Below are 13,518 nucleotides of genomic sequence, written 5' to 3'. Positions count from 1 at the left end.
AGTGAATGTAATTAGAGTAGATGATTTAATAAACAGCTGGCCCACCTGATGGATCTCACACGCGTGCTTTGGTGTGCATGGGCAGAGTTCTAGAAGCGTAAGCTATACCCCACCTCTACTTTGTGACTTTCCTTGAATTCAAAGGTTCTGCTTAGCTCTTAAGCAATCTCATTCCAGTCATGATTCATCACGCTACGTAAAAGTAAAATAAGCCAATACCACCTCATGCATCATGATATGATTTGATTCAATGCCGTGCATATGTATCAGTTAGGGTGGCAATAGGCTGGATACGCCCACCGGGCACTTGAGCCCCAGATGTGGATTGCATCTGGGGGGGTTCACCCTGATGTGCGTGTATTGTATCTACACCGTCCATCCATTTTTCTAGCTCATATTAGGGCACGAGTCCAAAATTGAAGCATATCCAAAGGTTAAGTGGACCACACTACATGAAATAGTGAGAATTGAATGCCTACCATTGAAAGCTTCTTGGGGGCCATTTGGATCAAGTTGATATTTGTGTTTTACTTTCATCTATGTCTATCGGGTTGGATGACAAATTAACATCACTCTGGGCTCTAGACAAGTTTCAACGGTGGATGTCATTATCCCACGGTCTCCTGGGGTGTGGTTCACTCGAGCTTTGTATATGCTTCAAAATTCTGCTCATGCCCTGAAATAAACTGGAAAAATCAAATGGACGACGTGGATAATGACACATACATCATGGTGGCGCTACATAGTTTACTCAACACACAATCGTGGATATGGGTTTGATGAATGTGGGTGTGGATTCGGATGTTAAATTGAGCCCGATTAATAATTAGGCAAGGTGTTATATTCCAATCAATGAATAATTAATAATAATAATTACAACTTTTAATTTGCAAAATACTAAAAAATGTAACTAGTGCCTCTACAACAATTAATTTTAATTCAGTAAATTTCATTTTCATACTTTAATCATGATGTGGTGTGTCTTTTAGCTTGATTATTATTATTTTGATTGTTAGAGTTCTTAGTTTCAATCCTGTAAAAATATTTAAAAACCATGAATGTCTTTGTGATAGAAAATATAACCTTTTATTTTTCAATTTATTATCATCACCATTTTAGCCTCATCCTAATTAATCCAAGTTGGCCATATGAATCCTATTTTATTATTCTACTCAATGAAAAGTTACTTTTTTCATTAGATAATAAGTCATTCGGTCTTTTCTCAGTATATATAAGTCCTTTTAGCCTTTTCCTTGGCCTTTGTCATATTGTTTAAAGTTATGGTACAGGCGATTGCCAACATAGCATAGCCCTTCTTTATTCAAATAAGAAACCGGCAATGAGCTCACAAAGTTCCCATAACTAAAATATAAAAAACTATTACAGGATAATCAAGTGCTATCTAATGGTATTGGATAGGTTGAATCCAACCAATGATTTTTATTTTTATTAGATTTATGTTAGAAAATTGATATATTTAAGTCCTGTTTGGATTATACATTGTCCCAATAATGTAATATAAAACACCATCATTATAATTTTATAATACTTAAGATGTGAATCAATGATTAAATGTAGATATTTTTAGAGGTAAAAAAATGAATTTGTAATCATTACAATTTTGTATTACATTCACATAAATTTCGAATTTAAACACACACCTCAGTCTATAAATATGATTGTCTGACATTAAAGTTAGGCTCTAATGGATTGTGAGTAAGTAATCATAACAAGTGCATGATGAGAAAATTTTACCTTAAAATTTGAGCAAAACTCAACCCTATAACAAGTGGACCCTAATATGATGTATATGTTATATTCATTTCGTTCATTCATTTTTTAAAATCATTTTAAGACATGAGCTAGTCTAAAGATAAAACAAATCCAAAGCTTTGGTGGGCTGCACCACCATAGGATTGAGCACTTTCCTTTGAAAACTTTTTGTGGGATATAAAAATTTTAGGTCTAACTCATTTATTTGGCTCATGCCTTAAAAGATACAACAAAATAAATACAACATAAATGAAACATATGCATTATGATAAGGCCCATTAAATTTATTTGAGCAATCCCTGACATATTTCTTAACTAGGGCTGTATATTGAGCCGAGTCAGGTCGATGTGGGTCAAGCTTGGTTTGGTTCATTCGTGCTCTCTTTGAGTTCGAGTTTGAGCTCGAGCTCGGCCTCAAGCTTACCATCGGAGCTTACCATTTTTACCGAACCTTTCGAGACGAGCTTGAAGTGAGCTAGTGGTTCAAGTTGAGGTGAGCTTATCTCGAATCGAGTCGAGTCTACTCCCAACCTGATCAACCCGCACCTGACTTAACCCAATAAATCAAATATTCAATTAATTAATTAATTAATATTATATATATAATCAAATAGAGTCATAGAGGGTACCTTCTTGTCGATGCTGAGAGAGAGAGAGAGAGAGAGAGAGAGCTTGGGCAAGTGTACGGTGTACGACTGAGACAAGTCGGCCAGACACTGAGTTAAGCTTTACTATGTTTGAACTCGACTTGTCTTCAAAATGAGATGGGTCATCAAGCCAAGTCGAGCTAACTTTTCAAGCTAACTTGGCTCATGTATAGCCAAATTCTTAACACCGTAGCACCAATATTATCAAATACTAAATTTATCATTACTTATTTATTACTATTTATATTTATTTACAACTAACTAAACAAATCCTATAGAAAAAATAATAATAATTTTATTTCATCGTGTTAAACTGACAGTAATAATTGTCTCGAAGGGGATTAGCTGTTGTACCACACACACGGCCCACTTAAACGGTATGTTGATGTCACCAAGTTCTATTAGTCTCACCATAAGATATGGATTACATCAGTTCGTACTATCATTTTATGAGCTCGTTGTAAGGTGAATAGGACAGACATGAAGATCAAGTGGACCCTACTACAAAAAAAAAAAAATGGGAAATTAAATGTCTACCATTGAAATACGTTTGGGGCCACGTAAGTTTTGAATCCGTATAATAATTAAATTTTCTCTTCATCTAGCTCTGTGTGGCCTTGTAAACTAAATGCTACGGTGCACCCTCATGAATCTTTTATCAGTGAGTATCATTGTCTCAACTATTTGTGGTGTGGTCCACTTAAGCTTTGGATACGATACATTTTTTGGTTAATGCTTTAAAATGATCTCGACAAATGAATGAAAGGTGTGGATATAATAAATACATTATCGTGGAGTTGAGTAGCGTCACCGATCGTCTTTGCACGACACGTAACACACCAGCCAGGTCGGTACGGTAAAGGCATGCGGTACGGTGGATGAGTTGCCTCACATTTGTGATTGGGATAGGATTTCGGACAAAGAGTCCGATGCTTTGCACGCATGCAGCAGAAAATGCACGCGTTGATCTGGGACATACTTCAAATGTGTCAATTGTTTAAAAATAAAAAGTACTGTAATGACTGGCCGACGATCGTTATCTAATGATGGTGAAAACGCAAAGCATCAATGGTCCAGATTGAGCATGTGAACTTTTCTTCATCATAGCCTAAGATCATTCAATCAATCTCATTTTTATTGATTGGACCAACACATAAAGGGCTCCATGATTTGGACGGTTCAATTTGAGTCATACGGATACCAGGAGCATGATTTTAAGTGCATGAGTAGGAAGAATCACATTCTGCCGAGTTCTTATCAAATAAATCCTTGGAAACTGAATCGTTCGTCCATAGGAGAGTGGCTCCTCTGCAACAGTCGCAGTGGCCACCTCTGCAACAGTCGCAGTGGAGAATTTCGTTCAAATAGCAGCCTGTGGGACCCACCGGTGCCCATTTATGAAATCGAATCCGTTAATAAGGGTCTGCACAGCTTGAAAATTGTACATTATAGAAATCAGGCAGATCCATTTATCGAATTTTCATTTTCAAGTTTTTGAGTGGTTTTCTATTTTTTTTATACTTTACTGCTCATATGATTATCAGATAGGGCTGTTTTTTTATAAATCTCCTTTTAATGACAGGATGACACTGATGAACGGTTTGGATGACATGAAACTCTACGGCAGGTTCCGTACCCGGCTAGCTCCACAAAATTCTATCTACGACTGGTGTAGAGGATTCGATGGAAAGTCTGCAAAAGCCCGAAAATCAGATCAGAAAAGAGGAGTGGATAAGGAGATAAACTTGATGTGCGGAGACGAGGATCTGACGTGGCGTTATCTGATGAGGGCACGCGTCCGATGAGTCAGGTAGATCATACGTGTCATGCCATAGACGAGAAGATGACGTCAACATTGCTTCTTTTCAGCATACTGCATCGATGGCCGAGCTTATTCAAATCAGACCAAACCTCCCAACTCCCAACGCCACCTAAAGATGCGGTCCACACGGTGCGAGTTAGCACCGGGCACCGAAATCATAGTCCGTTGAGTGGACCCACATCTCAAAACATCCAAAGCTTACGTGGACGGACATCATTATCCCTACTGTATCTTGTGGTGTGGTCTCCTTTAGCTTTGGATATGCTTCGATTTTGGATTTATGATCTAACATGAACTGCAAAAATGGATGAACGGCGTGGATAAGACCCATACATCCACGGTGGGCCCACAGAGTTTTACTCAGTTGTCCCTCTTTCGTTCGCTTGTTGTTCGATGCGACGTACTGTGATGCGCCGACGTGCTTTACGGTGGGCCGGGGCTGTTATATTGTTGGACGTGGATTTACTGCAAAAGCTAGGTGGGGCCAACGTGATGTTTGTGAGAAATCCATACCGTTCATCCGTTTTATGAGCCCATTTTAGTATGCCAGACCAAAAGTAAACATGATCCAAGAATCAGGTGGTTCGTACTAAAGGAAAATGTGTTTAAGGAAATTTCTACAGTTAAAACTTTCCTAGGTCCAGTGATGTTTACTGGCCATGCATACCGTTCATAACGTTGTTCCTATTGGGATGAACTGAAAGTACAAATATTAGAATGATTCAAAACTTATGTGGCCCCACAAATATTTCATCCAAAGACATTCCATTCTCACGTTTTCGGTTCACTTAAGTATTGGATCCGGTTCATTTTCAGCCTCATGTACTAAAATGAGCTCACAAAACATATGGACGGAGTGAATTTCCCACAAACAGCACAGTGGGCCCCATAGTTCTCAGAGCAGAAACTCTATGCAAAGGGCTTTAGCAGGAAATCCGCGTCCGTTATTGTTTCGTTTCGTTTTTTGCGCGAGTTGGTTAATACTCTGGCTGATTATGTTGATACGCAGGCATTCAAAAAATTAAACGTGTTAACCCATCGAGAATCGTGGTCACCACAGGCTGGCGCAGTAATTGTAACCTAAAACAATTAACCATTGGATTGTTTTTTCTTAATTTTAACCGTCCATTGAATGTCCGTCAATTGGCCAGCATGGTTATTAAATCGGTATGACTCTGGTTTATAGTCCAAGCCACAATTGAATGGTCTCGATTGAATTAATTTTATGGCAAGTGTTTGGTGCCTGCGTATAAGCACCGCGCTTTGCCAGAGTATTAAAGCTCCCTCGCCCTTTAGCACGCCCTTCAAGGTAGGGAGTCTGTCCAATCCCATGAGTTCGGACCCGATCCTTTCAACACCTGTTTTAGGGCCTGTTTGGCCGGGCGGATTAAGAGGGACTGGGAGGGATGGGATGGATTTTAAGGTAATGTTGGTGGTGTCAGTAAATTAGTTTAAGATCCATGATTGCTATCTTCCGGGACAAGTTCACCTGTTTGGCACGCCTTCCATATCCTGAGATTTAACTTTTCAATCCCTTCCAGTCCTAGGTATGATTGGACGGATTAAGAGAGATGGGATCAATTTTAAAGTAATGATGCTGATGATCCATGGGTATGCTATATCGTGGGACAAGCTCATCAGGTCTGTTTGACTCATTTGGCATATCCCGGGATTTTATCATCCCATCCCTCCTCATCCCATGAGATCCATCCGGCCAAACATGCAGGTGCTCTCAGACTTACCATGTTATATATGTAACATCAACTCCGCCTATCAGTTTCTATCCTCCGTTCTAAAGTACTGAGGAAATGAAGGAGATTCACAACTTGAGTGGGCCACACGTCAGGGAAGGATGGAGATGAGATTCCAACAAATTTTTTTTTACACAATGGTTGTATTTTCATCATACCCGTTGATCAGGTGCAACTCACTGGGATGAAATGAATCCAAAAAAACCGAAGCAAAAATCCCCTCGTTCAAAAGTCAGCTGGGCTAAGCAAAAATCCCATTTGTGTAGCTCATTTAAGCTTTTAGGCCCAGTTATTTTTTATTTTTTATTTTTTTAATGTATGGTTCAAATAAAGCTTCTCACATGATGGACGGAGTGGATTTAATACAAACAACATAGTGGTCCCACAGAGCATGCGTAAAAAGCAGGTGGATTTATATATACAACAAGGTGGGCCTCATAACTGTCCTTTTCTGTTTTTTTAGGCGTGGGAGTTGGGCGTATAGTGAAGAGCTTTTCTGTTGGTGGGCCTTAACCCTCAGTGACCAAAACCATCCTCAGTCTGTGGGCCCCACTACGGCTGTTTCAAGCAAACTCCTGCTTTTTAGATAATCCTCGCCAAGGGATTGCTGGCCCATAAAATGTATGGCTTAAAAAAAGATATTCTATCAATCGTACACGTGCAGCGTGAAAGAACTCAATGCAATACTGTTATTAGAGGTGAATACATGCATATCTCTGCAACATTGCTCGATGCCGCTGGAATTAAAGAGGCCCACCATTTGGGAGGCTTGGATCACGAAGCAATGTTTTAAATGAGGAGAGACTGGGAAAAATGATATATGGCACGCACACCAACATGGCACATGTGTGTGATATTTGGGGCAGTCATCAGGTGGGTCCCAAGATTCTCAACGTGAAAATGGTGAGGCCCACAAAAATCAGCTGTCTGGATCATCAGGCGGGCAACGGCCAAAAGAGATGACCGGCGCGTTTATATTCACCGTACAATCGAGTGGGCCGGCTACATGGATGCTTTCGGTGGAGAAGGAAGTAAAGAGAGAGCTATAAGATCCCACATCGACTGAGGAAAGGACTTGCAAGGGATAAGAAGCAATACAAGAGGGGAATGAAGTGAATATAGAAAGCATACCTTTCTCGGCCTTTTGGCTAAGATCAAGTGTAGTATCTGTTATCAGTTTAATATCTGATACGTGGCCCATCGGGTCACATGATATTAAATTAATTTCTTATGGGGGAGGGCCCATCACAGTAGCTTGCTGCTGGGGCTCTCAAGTGTCGCCCATGTGTTGCACTATAACATGGGCTAGGCGCACCCCTCCCAAAACGAAACTAAAATTTGAATGGTGTGGTCCACTTAATTTCTGATTTGATATAGAATGCCCAATGAAGGAAAACAGCATTTAGCTTGTATGCCCAAAGAAGGAAAATCAGCATTTTGCTTAGGAGTGGTGGTCCTCTACCACAGGGAAGTAATATCCCAGAGCTCTTTCTTGTTTCAAACAAATCATGGGCATCTGATTTCATGGAAATCGTCTATTTTTGCTAGCGTCAATGAGATCATCCCAACGTACTCAAGGCCAGATAGACTTTAGATCATCCCAACGTACTCGAGGCCAGATAGGCTTTTGGGCTGAGCTGATACGGGTCCTTTTAGCCCTGACCCAACCCGGCCGACTGCATTTGTACTTGTGTTCTAACCTCTACACATGCTGGTCCAATCATCTGGTAGGCAACACATGCGCTTTGCAGGGAGACCTTAGTTTTCAGTTTACCTAAATGACCATTTATTTGTGCATGTATGGCCCACCTGATCCCTATCCAGGGATCCATCTGGTTAATAAGGATCTGGTCTATTTTCATCTGGCAAAACCAATTTTTGGGATCAGGTCTTGAGTGTTACTGGCCTGGTGTACACGAAGCTCATGGCTACTCCCCAATTTTATTCATGAGCTTTGATAGCTCAACGTAGATCCTTCTCATCTACACAACAAGCGTGCCACATGACTTGGAAACTTGAGTAGTGCCGGTCGCACACCACTCTTGAGAGAGTGTAAACTCATCAGGTGGGCCACTGTGTGAAAAGAATGGATGGTTTAAAACCACTGTTGCACCTCCAATGTGGATGTCTGGTGAATGGGAGACGACACCGACGGTAGGACAAATGGTATGACATAAGCACATCAAATAGGAATGGTGGGCGCCAAAGCAACGGTAGGAAAAAAAAGGGTACGTGGTCAACCAAATTACAAAAGCGTATCAAATATAATCTAAGCTGCAATGAGATTTTATTTCATTAGATTTCTTACTGTGGAAGTCTTCTCAACCACAGTTCCTCATTCACAACGTACCACTCCATGAAAAAAGAAAAATGGAGGCTGAATCCATAAGAAAGCTTTGTATGGTACTGTCTAAGTGTTTTTAAGTGCGTTTAAGTGCACCTTAGTGCATTTAAATGCATCTAAGTGTGTCTAAATAGGATCCTTGCTCTTGCATGGGTGGTAGAATCTTGGGAGTTTCAACACCCGGTCAAGGGTTCGAGTATCCATGGGCAGTGAAATCCCATTCCTTTGGAAAAGAGACATGCATAGCAATCTGCTACTGGCAATCCATGCATGGCAGCACGAAGCTCTCGACGATTCTCTGAAGTGCTCATAAATAAGCCCTTTGAATGTTCTACCAAGCAAATTTCAATTAGCAAGATGAAATATAGGTCAACTCTAATTTTGGAACATGGGCCCACGGATAGGAGATGCCCCATCTCCCATATTTGGAGATCCCAGGCTTCCATCTTTCGCCTTCCATCCTTCAAACATGGAGCATTGCTGTATTTCTTTTAGAACTGCCTATAACCCAATTCATAGGAGGCCAAAAATAGGTGGTCCACGGCAGAGCTCATCAGCTCAACAGTCCAAATCACTGAACCATGGTCTATATGTACTGAATAAAAGTCTCAGAACTAATTTCTCTCACCAATCAATGCTCAAAGATGCAGCAGTCAGGCAGTGATGCCTCCAGGTGCAGAATCCAGCTCTTTAGTCAAAGAAGGAAATGAACGAAACCATTGGATGCCTTGTGCCCAACAAGGTCGAAATCTCCAACATGAGTAACATGTCATGTGCCTTGTACCATCTCTTGGCATGCCTCGCTTGCCCATATGGGGAGAGGTGCACGGAATTCAATGGGAATGCCGGTAACGGGGTGATAGAATTCCAAGCTCTCGGCATGGAGGGCATGAGTTTCATATGCATTCCCCCTCCATTCATAAACACCTTCATACTTCACATCACCCCTTATGGGTATTCCAAGATATTGACAGTGCAAGCGAATCTGATGTGTTCGTCCACTCTTGGGATAGGCTCTAATCAAAATCTCACCACTGTTTTCATCACCCACTTCGATCCTTGTCGTCCCTTGATCTTCAACAACCACTGATTCCATTCCAGGATTTTCATCTGTTGAGAACTTGGTCGGCTCTTTGAAGCTTCCTTGCCTATTTACTGATATGATTTCAAAGGAAGTTGCCATGTCTCTGACTACTGAGCCACCTGGAAGTGATCGGCCAATGTCTGACGATGCGTACACACGCCATACACCAAATTTCGATCTCCCATGGCCTGATTTTATGTTGATCTTGTCCCATTTGGGAGTGGGCCCAACGCACAGAGCAAGGTATGTTTTCTTCACTCTGTGATCTGTGAACGCCTTAACTAGTTTGGCTGCCACTTTATGTGATTTGGTTATAATCATTAGGCCGCTTGTGTCACGATCAAGCCTGTTTGCAAGATGAAGCTCTAGTGGAGTGATTTCTATTCCTGCAATTTACAAAAATGAAAAAAAAAGAAAAAAGAAAAAAATCAGGACTACATTATGGTACAGCACTATATCATTATTGTTGAACAGTTTACATTAAACCAGGAACTCAGAGATGGCTCAAATATGGTAGCAGTTTGGGCCTTGAATACTCAAAAAACTCACTGAGTCAACTAGATCTGAACGTGGCTCAGGTGACTTAAGTGATAACTTGGTCTGGGTCCTTACTCTTGCCCGGGTGGTAGACTCTCAGGAGTTTCAACTCCTGGTCAAGGGTTCGAGTACCCATAGGTGGTGAAATTCCACCAGCGTGAGTGTGTGGGGTGTGTGTGCGTGTGTTAAAAAAATAAGAAAAGTGATAACTTGGTCTATTCAGAGCCTCAGGACCGGCTTAACTTCCCTCGACAAAGGGAACTATAGATGCTAACCCACCCGCTGATGGAAATGTCCTGTACCAAGCTGGGGCCCATCTAAGTGATGTGTGCAGTACGAAGTTCATGGTGCAGAACTCTTTTTGTTTTATTCATTGGCTCTACTCATCCGAAATAGATATCTTCCAAATTGGGGAATATCAATGAAAAAATTCTTGATGATATGAAAACTCAACTGGCTGATGATAAAACTGATCGAGTATTGGAAGACGTTTGCTCAAATACATCTGCATGCTGCAATGTGATATGTCGGGAATTTAGCCTTTGAATCTGGATTGTCTTTCCATGATCCAAACCATTTATATGATGAGCCCCAACTTGTATGGTGGATAGGCAACGCATATAATCTTTAAATTGGATTATTTCAGCTATTTGAAATTTGGGTCTCTTGCTTTGAAAATGGACTGTCACCATAACCTTTGTGTAATCAAAGAGTTGAGTGATTTGATTTGATAAATTTTTTGGTAGTCCCCATCTAAGGCGAGCCTTGTCACACAAACAGTTTGGGTCATTGAAAAGAAAAAAAACCCAATTCCAATGGAGAAAGTTTCAAGGTATCACACTGCATTATGTCGGGATCTATTCAAGCAAGCCGTGTATTGGAAAAGTTGAAAACCAGAGCACCCAAGTTTCCAAAACTCGTAAACAATCACGAGAGGATATCTCATTTATCTTTTGTCACAACTCACAAAGTATATAAGAAGGCATTTTTATCTCATTATTTATGAAACCGATTAGATAAAAATCATGTCACCCAAACACTCGAAATAGGATCCACAACCATACCAATGTTCGCAATTTTGATATCAAAAGGAGACATGATATCCAAGTCGTTCACCAGCAACATGGGAAAAGCCACATACAACACTCAATTTAGTGCTGCAAGTGTTAGCTTACCCAGATCATGATGGCCTGCCTGCACAAGGGTTCCTTGGTGTTTAGGAAAATTCGGCCACTTGGTCATCAAAGCCTTATAATGTTGGGAAATCTATCATGAAAGAGGTTAGTGTGAGTAAAGAAAGAGAGTCGTAGTGAGAGTTGGTTTCTATGATGGTAGGGGAGAACCAACGCCTATAAAGCCCCCCCCCATGCAAGCTCAAAACGTCTGGGGCTACCCATCTCTAGCACACACCTAAAGTGAGAATTGGGAGGAAGGTGAGAATAAGTCATTTGCACCCTATGAGGCACGGACCGTTGATCAAGGCCGTTTCATCATCAAGCTCAGGAGCATAGAAGTGTGCTGTGCATCATTTGATCATCATGGTTCACAGTATGTGCTTGACTCCTTCCTGATTGTGGTGTTTTTCTAATTTGACAAAATTGCATATGCATGCATTTCACAATCCAAAATTAGGAATCACAACTGTTCATCAGATACCATAAAAATTTACAGTAAATGTATTTAGTAAAAATTGTAAGAATTAGGGGATTTCACTCGGAAAAGAAAATGTTCCATACTAATGGATTTGGGTCCATGACCCAATGCTCCCATCCACACACCTCTAGAGATAGCTACATGTGCCAACTTGGCTTGTAAGCATGGTAACTGAGGCTGTCCATGTAAATCATCTGGCCTAAAATTCATGCGGGACTGCTATCAAATGGGCCACACATGAAGAAGAAAATGTATGGTCTAGAAAAAAACTTGCAAGTCTGTCGCCACCCATGGTTTTTGTTCATGTGTGGACTACTTGATTGTTGACAGGCCTGAGTTGTTGGCCGGATGATCTACATGGTGGATCCCACCCCCGATGCTTGCTCGTATGTCATTGGCATGTGTAGCCACATGAAGAGGTGCATATGGGGCTAGCAAACCTCACAAGATTAATAAATTTCATATCCACCCCACATTGATTGTATTGCAATTTGCAGATCAGTTACCCACATTCAACTTCTGGAGATTGGTGGCTGTAGGCTGATGACAGCCATCCTTTCTCAAGAATGGAAGGTAGTGAATTCATCCTACGCCAAAATTTTTGTGGGGTCCGGTCCACTCAAACAAGACATTGAGCTTTCTACATTACCTTCAACTTGGATTTTTATTTATTATTTATTATTTATTATTTATTATTATTATTATTTTAAAAAAAATAAAAATTTAATCACATTCTATGTTCTTCCTACATTTTCTGATTTGATCCAATAAAAACTACTCTCAGATTGACAGAGTAAACTCGGCGAGTCAAGGCCGAATCACAAGTTTGTAGAATCTGAAACTTCAAAAAGAAGCTGAAGAAGTGAAATCGAAGCTCACCGACATCAGTCGATCCCAAAGAAGATTCATTGAGAAAATGGCGTGCCGAAGACAAGACGCTCTCGCAGTAAATTCCTGAAGGCTTGTTAACGACAATCAGCGACTCGTCCTCGAAGACGATTCCGCTTCTGGAGAGAGAGAAAAGGCTGGATTTTGAAGATGCTGTCATGGCTCTCTGCAGTTCTATCTGTTTCGATATCGGCGGCAGAGGTGGGGACAATGGGGTGGGGAAATTTTGGGTTTTGGAGGCGTTTGGAGGGCCAATTTCGGTAGAATCGAATTGGGTTTTCTCTGCCATGGTCGGGAGAGACGAGGGTCTGCAGAGGAATCGGACGGCGGACGATTTGATGGACTTTGGGGAAGGAGTGAGGAGGAGAGAATTATAAGGGAGGAGATGAGAGCAGAGGAGGAATGGTAAGGGTGTTTTGGTCATTTTGTAGAAGTAATTCAAGGGTTTGGGGAGGAGTTTATGAGATGAGGCAGGGTAGTTTCGTCATTTGGTTCACACTCATGTGTGGACGGACGAGATGTTTTGAGGATCACAAGGTCGTGTAGTACTATGATCCAAACCGTTCACACTCATTGCGCTAGTTGGAGTATCCTAACTGTTCGGAAGCTCTCATCCCATGCAATAAAAAACCATGTGGGGCCCGGCATAATGCGTGTGTGTAACATCCAATCCGTCCATCATTTCCGACAGCCTATGTTAGAATGTTAATCCGAAAATCAGGCCCATTCAAAACTGAAGTGGACCACAGCACATGGAACAGTGGGGAGGCTATACCCACCATTGAAACCTTCGTGGGGCCCACCGTGATGCTTACATTCCATCCAACCCGTTCATAACGTGAGTCCCACCAGGATTAACGTAAAATCCAAATATAAGCCTGATCCAAAAATGAGGTGGGCTCCAAGAAGGTTTCAACGGTTGGTGTCCCATGCCCATTTTTTCCCCGTGGTATGGCCCACTAGGGTTTATTCTTCGGCTGAAATCTTATCATGATCTAGCTCAATTGATGACCGGAGTG

At 41.3% G+C, this 13,518-nt stretch overlaps 1 protein-coding gene and 1 non-coding gene across 2 annotated transcripts; one reads left to right on the top strand and one right to left on the bottom strand.

Moving 5' to 3' along the window:
* Positions 1-7,120: 7,120 nt before the first annotated feature.
* LOC131226568 (U2 spliceosomal RNA) lies at positions 7,121-7,313 on the top strand. Its single transcript, XR_009161941.1, has one exon. It is a non-coding gene; the product is annotated as a U2 spliceosomal RNA (small nuclear RNA).
* Positions 7,314-8,591: 1,278 nt separating this feature from the next.
* On the bottom strand, positions 8,592-13,475 carry LOC131225441 (RNA pseudouridine synthase 1-like). The gene is made up of 2 exons (XM_058220974.1): positions 12,491-13,475; positions 8,592-9,807 (listed from the first exon to the last, which is right to left on the bottom strand). The coding sequence occupies exons 1-2, from the start codon at positions 12,921-12,923 to the stop codon at positions 9,107-9,109; spliced, it is 1,134 nt and encodes a 377-aa protein (XP_058076957.1). The 5' UTR covers positions 12,924-13,475; the 3' UTR covers positions 8,592-9,106.
* Between the last annotated feature and the right edge of the window lie 43 nt (positions 13,476-13,518).

The sequence above is a fragment of the Magnolia sinica genome, chromosome 14 (genome assembly GCF_029962835.1).
Source record: "Magnolia sinica isolate HGM2019 chromosome 14, MsV1, whole genome shotgun sequence".
NCBI lineage: Eukaryota > Viridiplantae > Streptophyta > Magnoliopsida > Magnoliales > Magnoliaceae > Magnolia > Magnolia sinica.
Note: the sequence above shows the minus strand (reverse complement) of the source record. Positions and strands in the feature narration are given on the sequence as shown.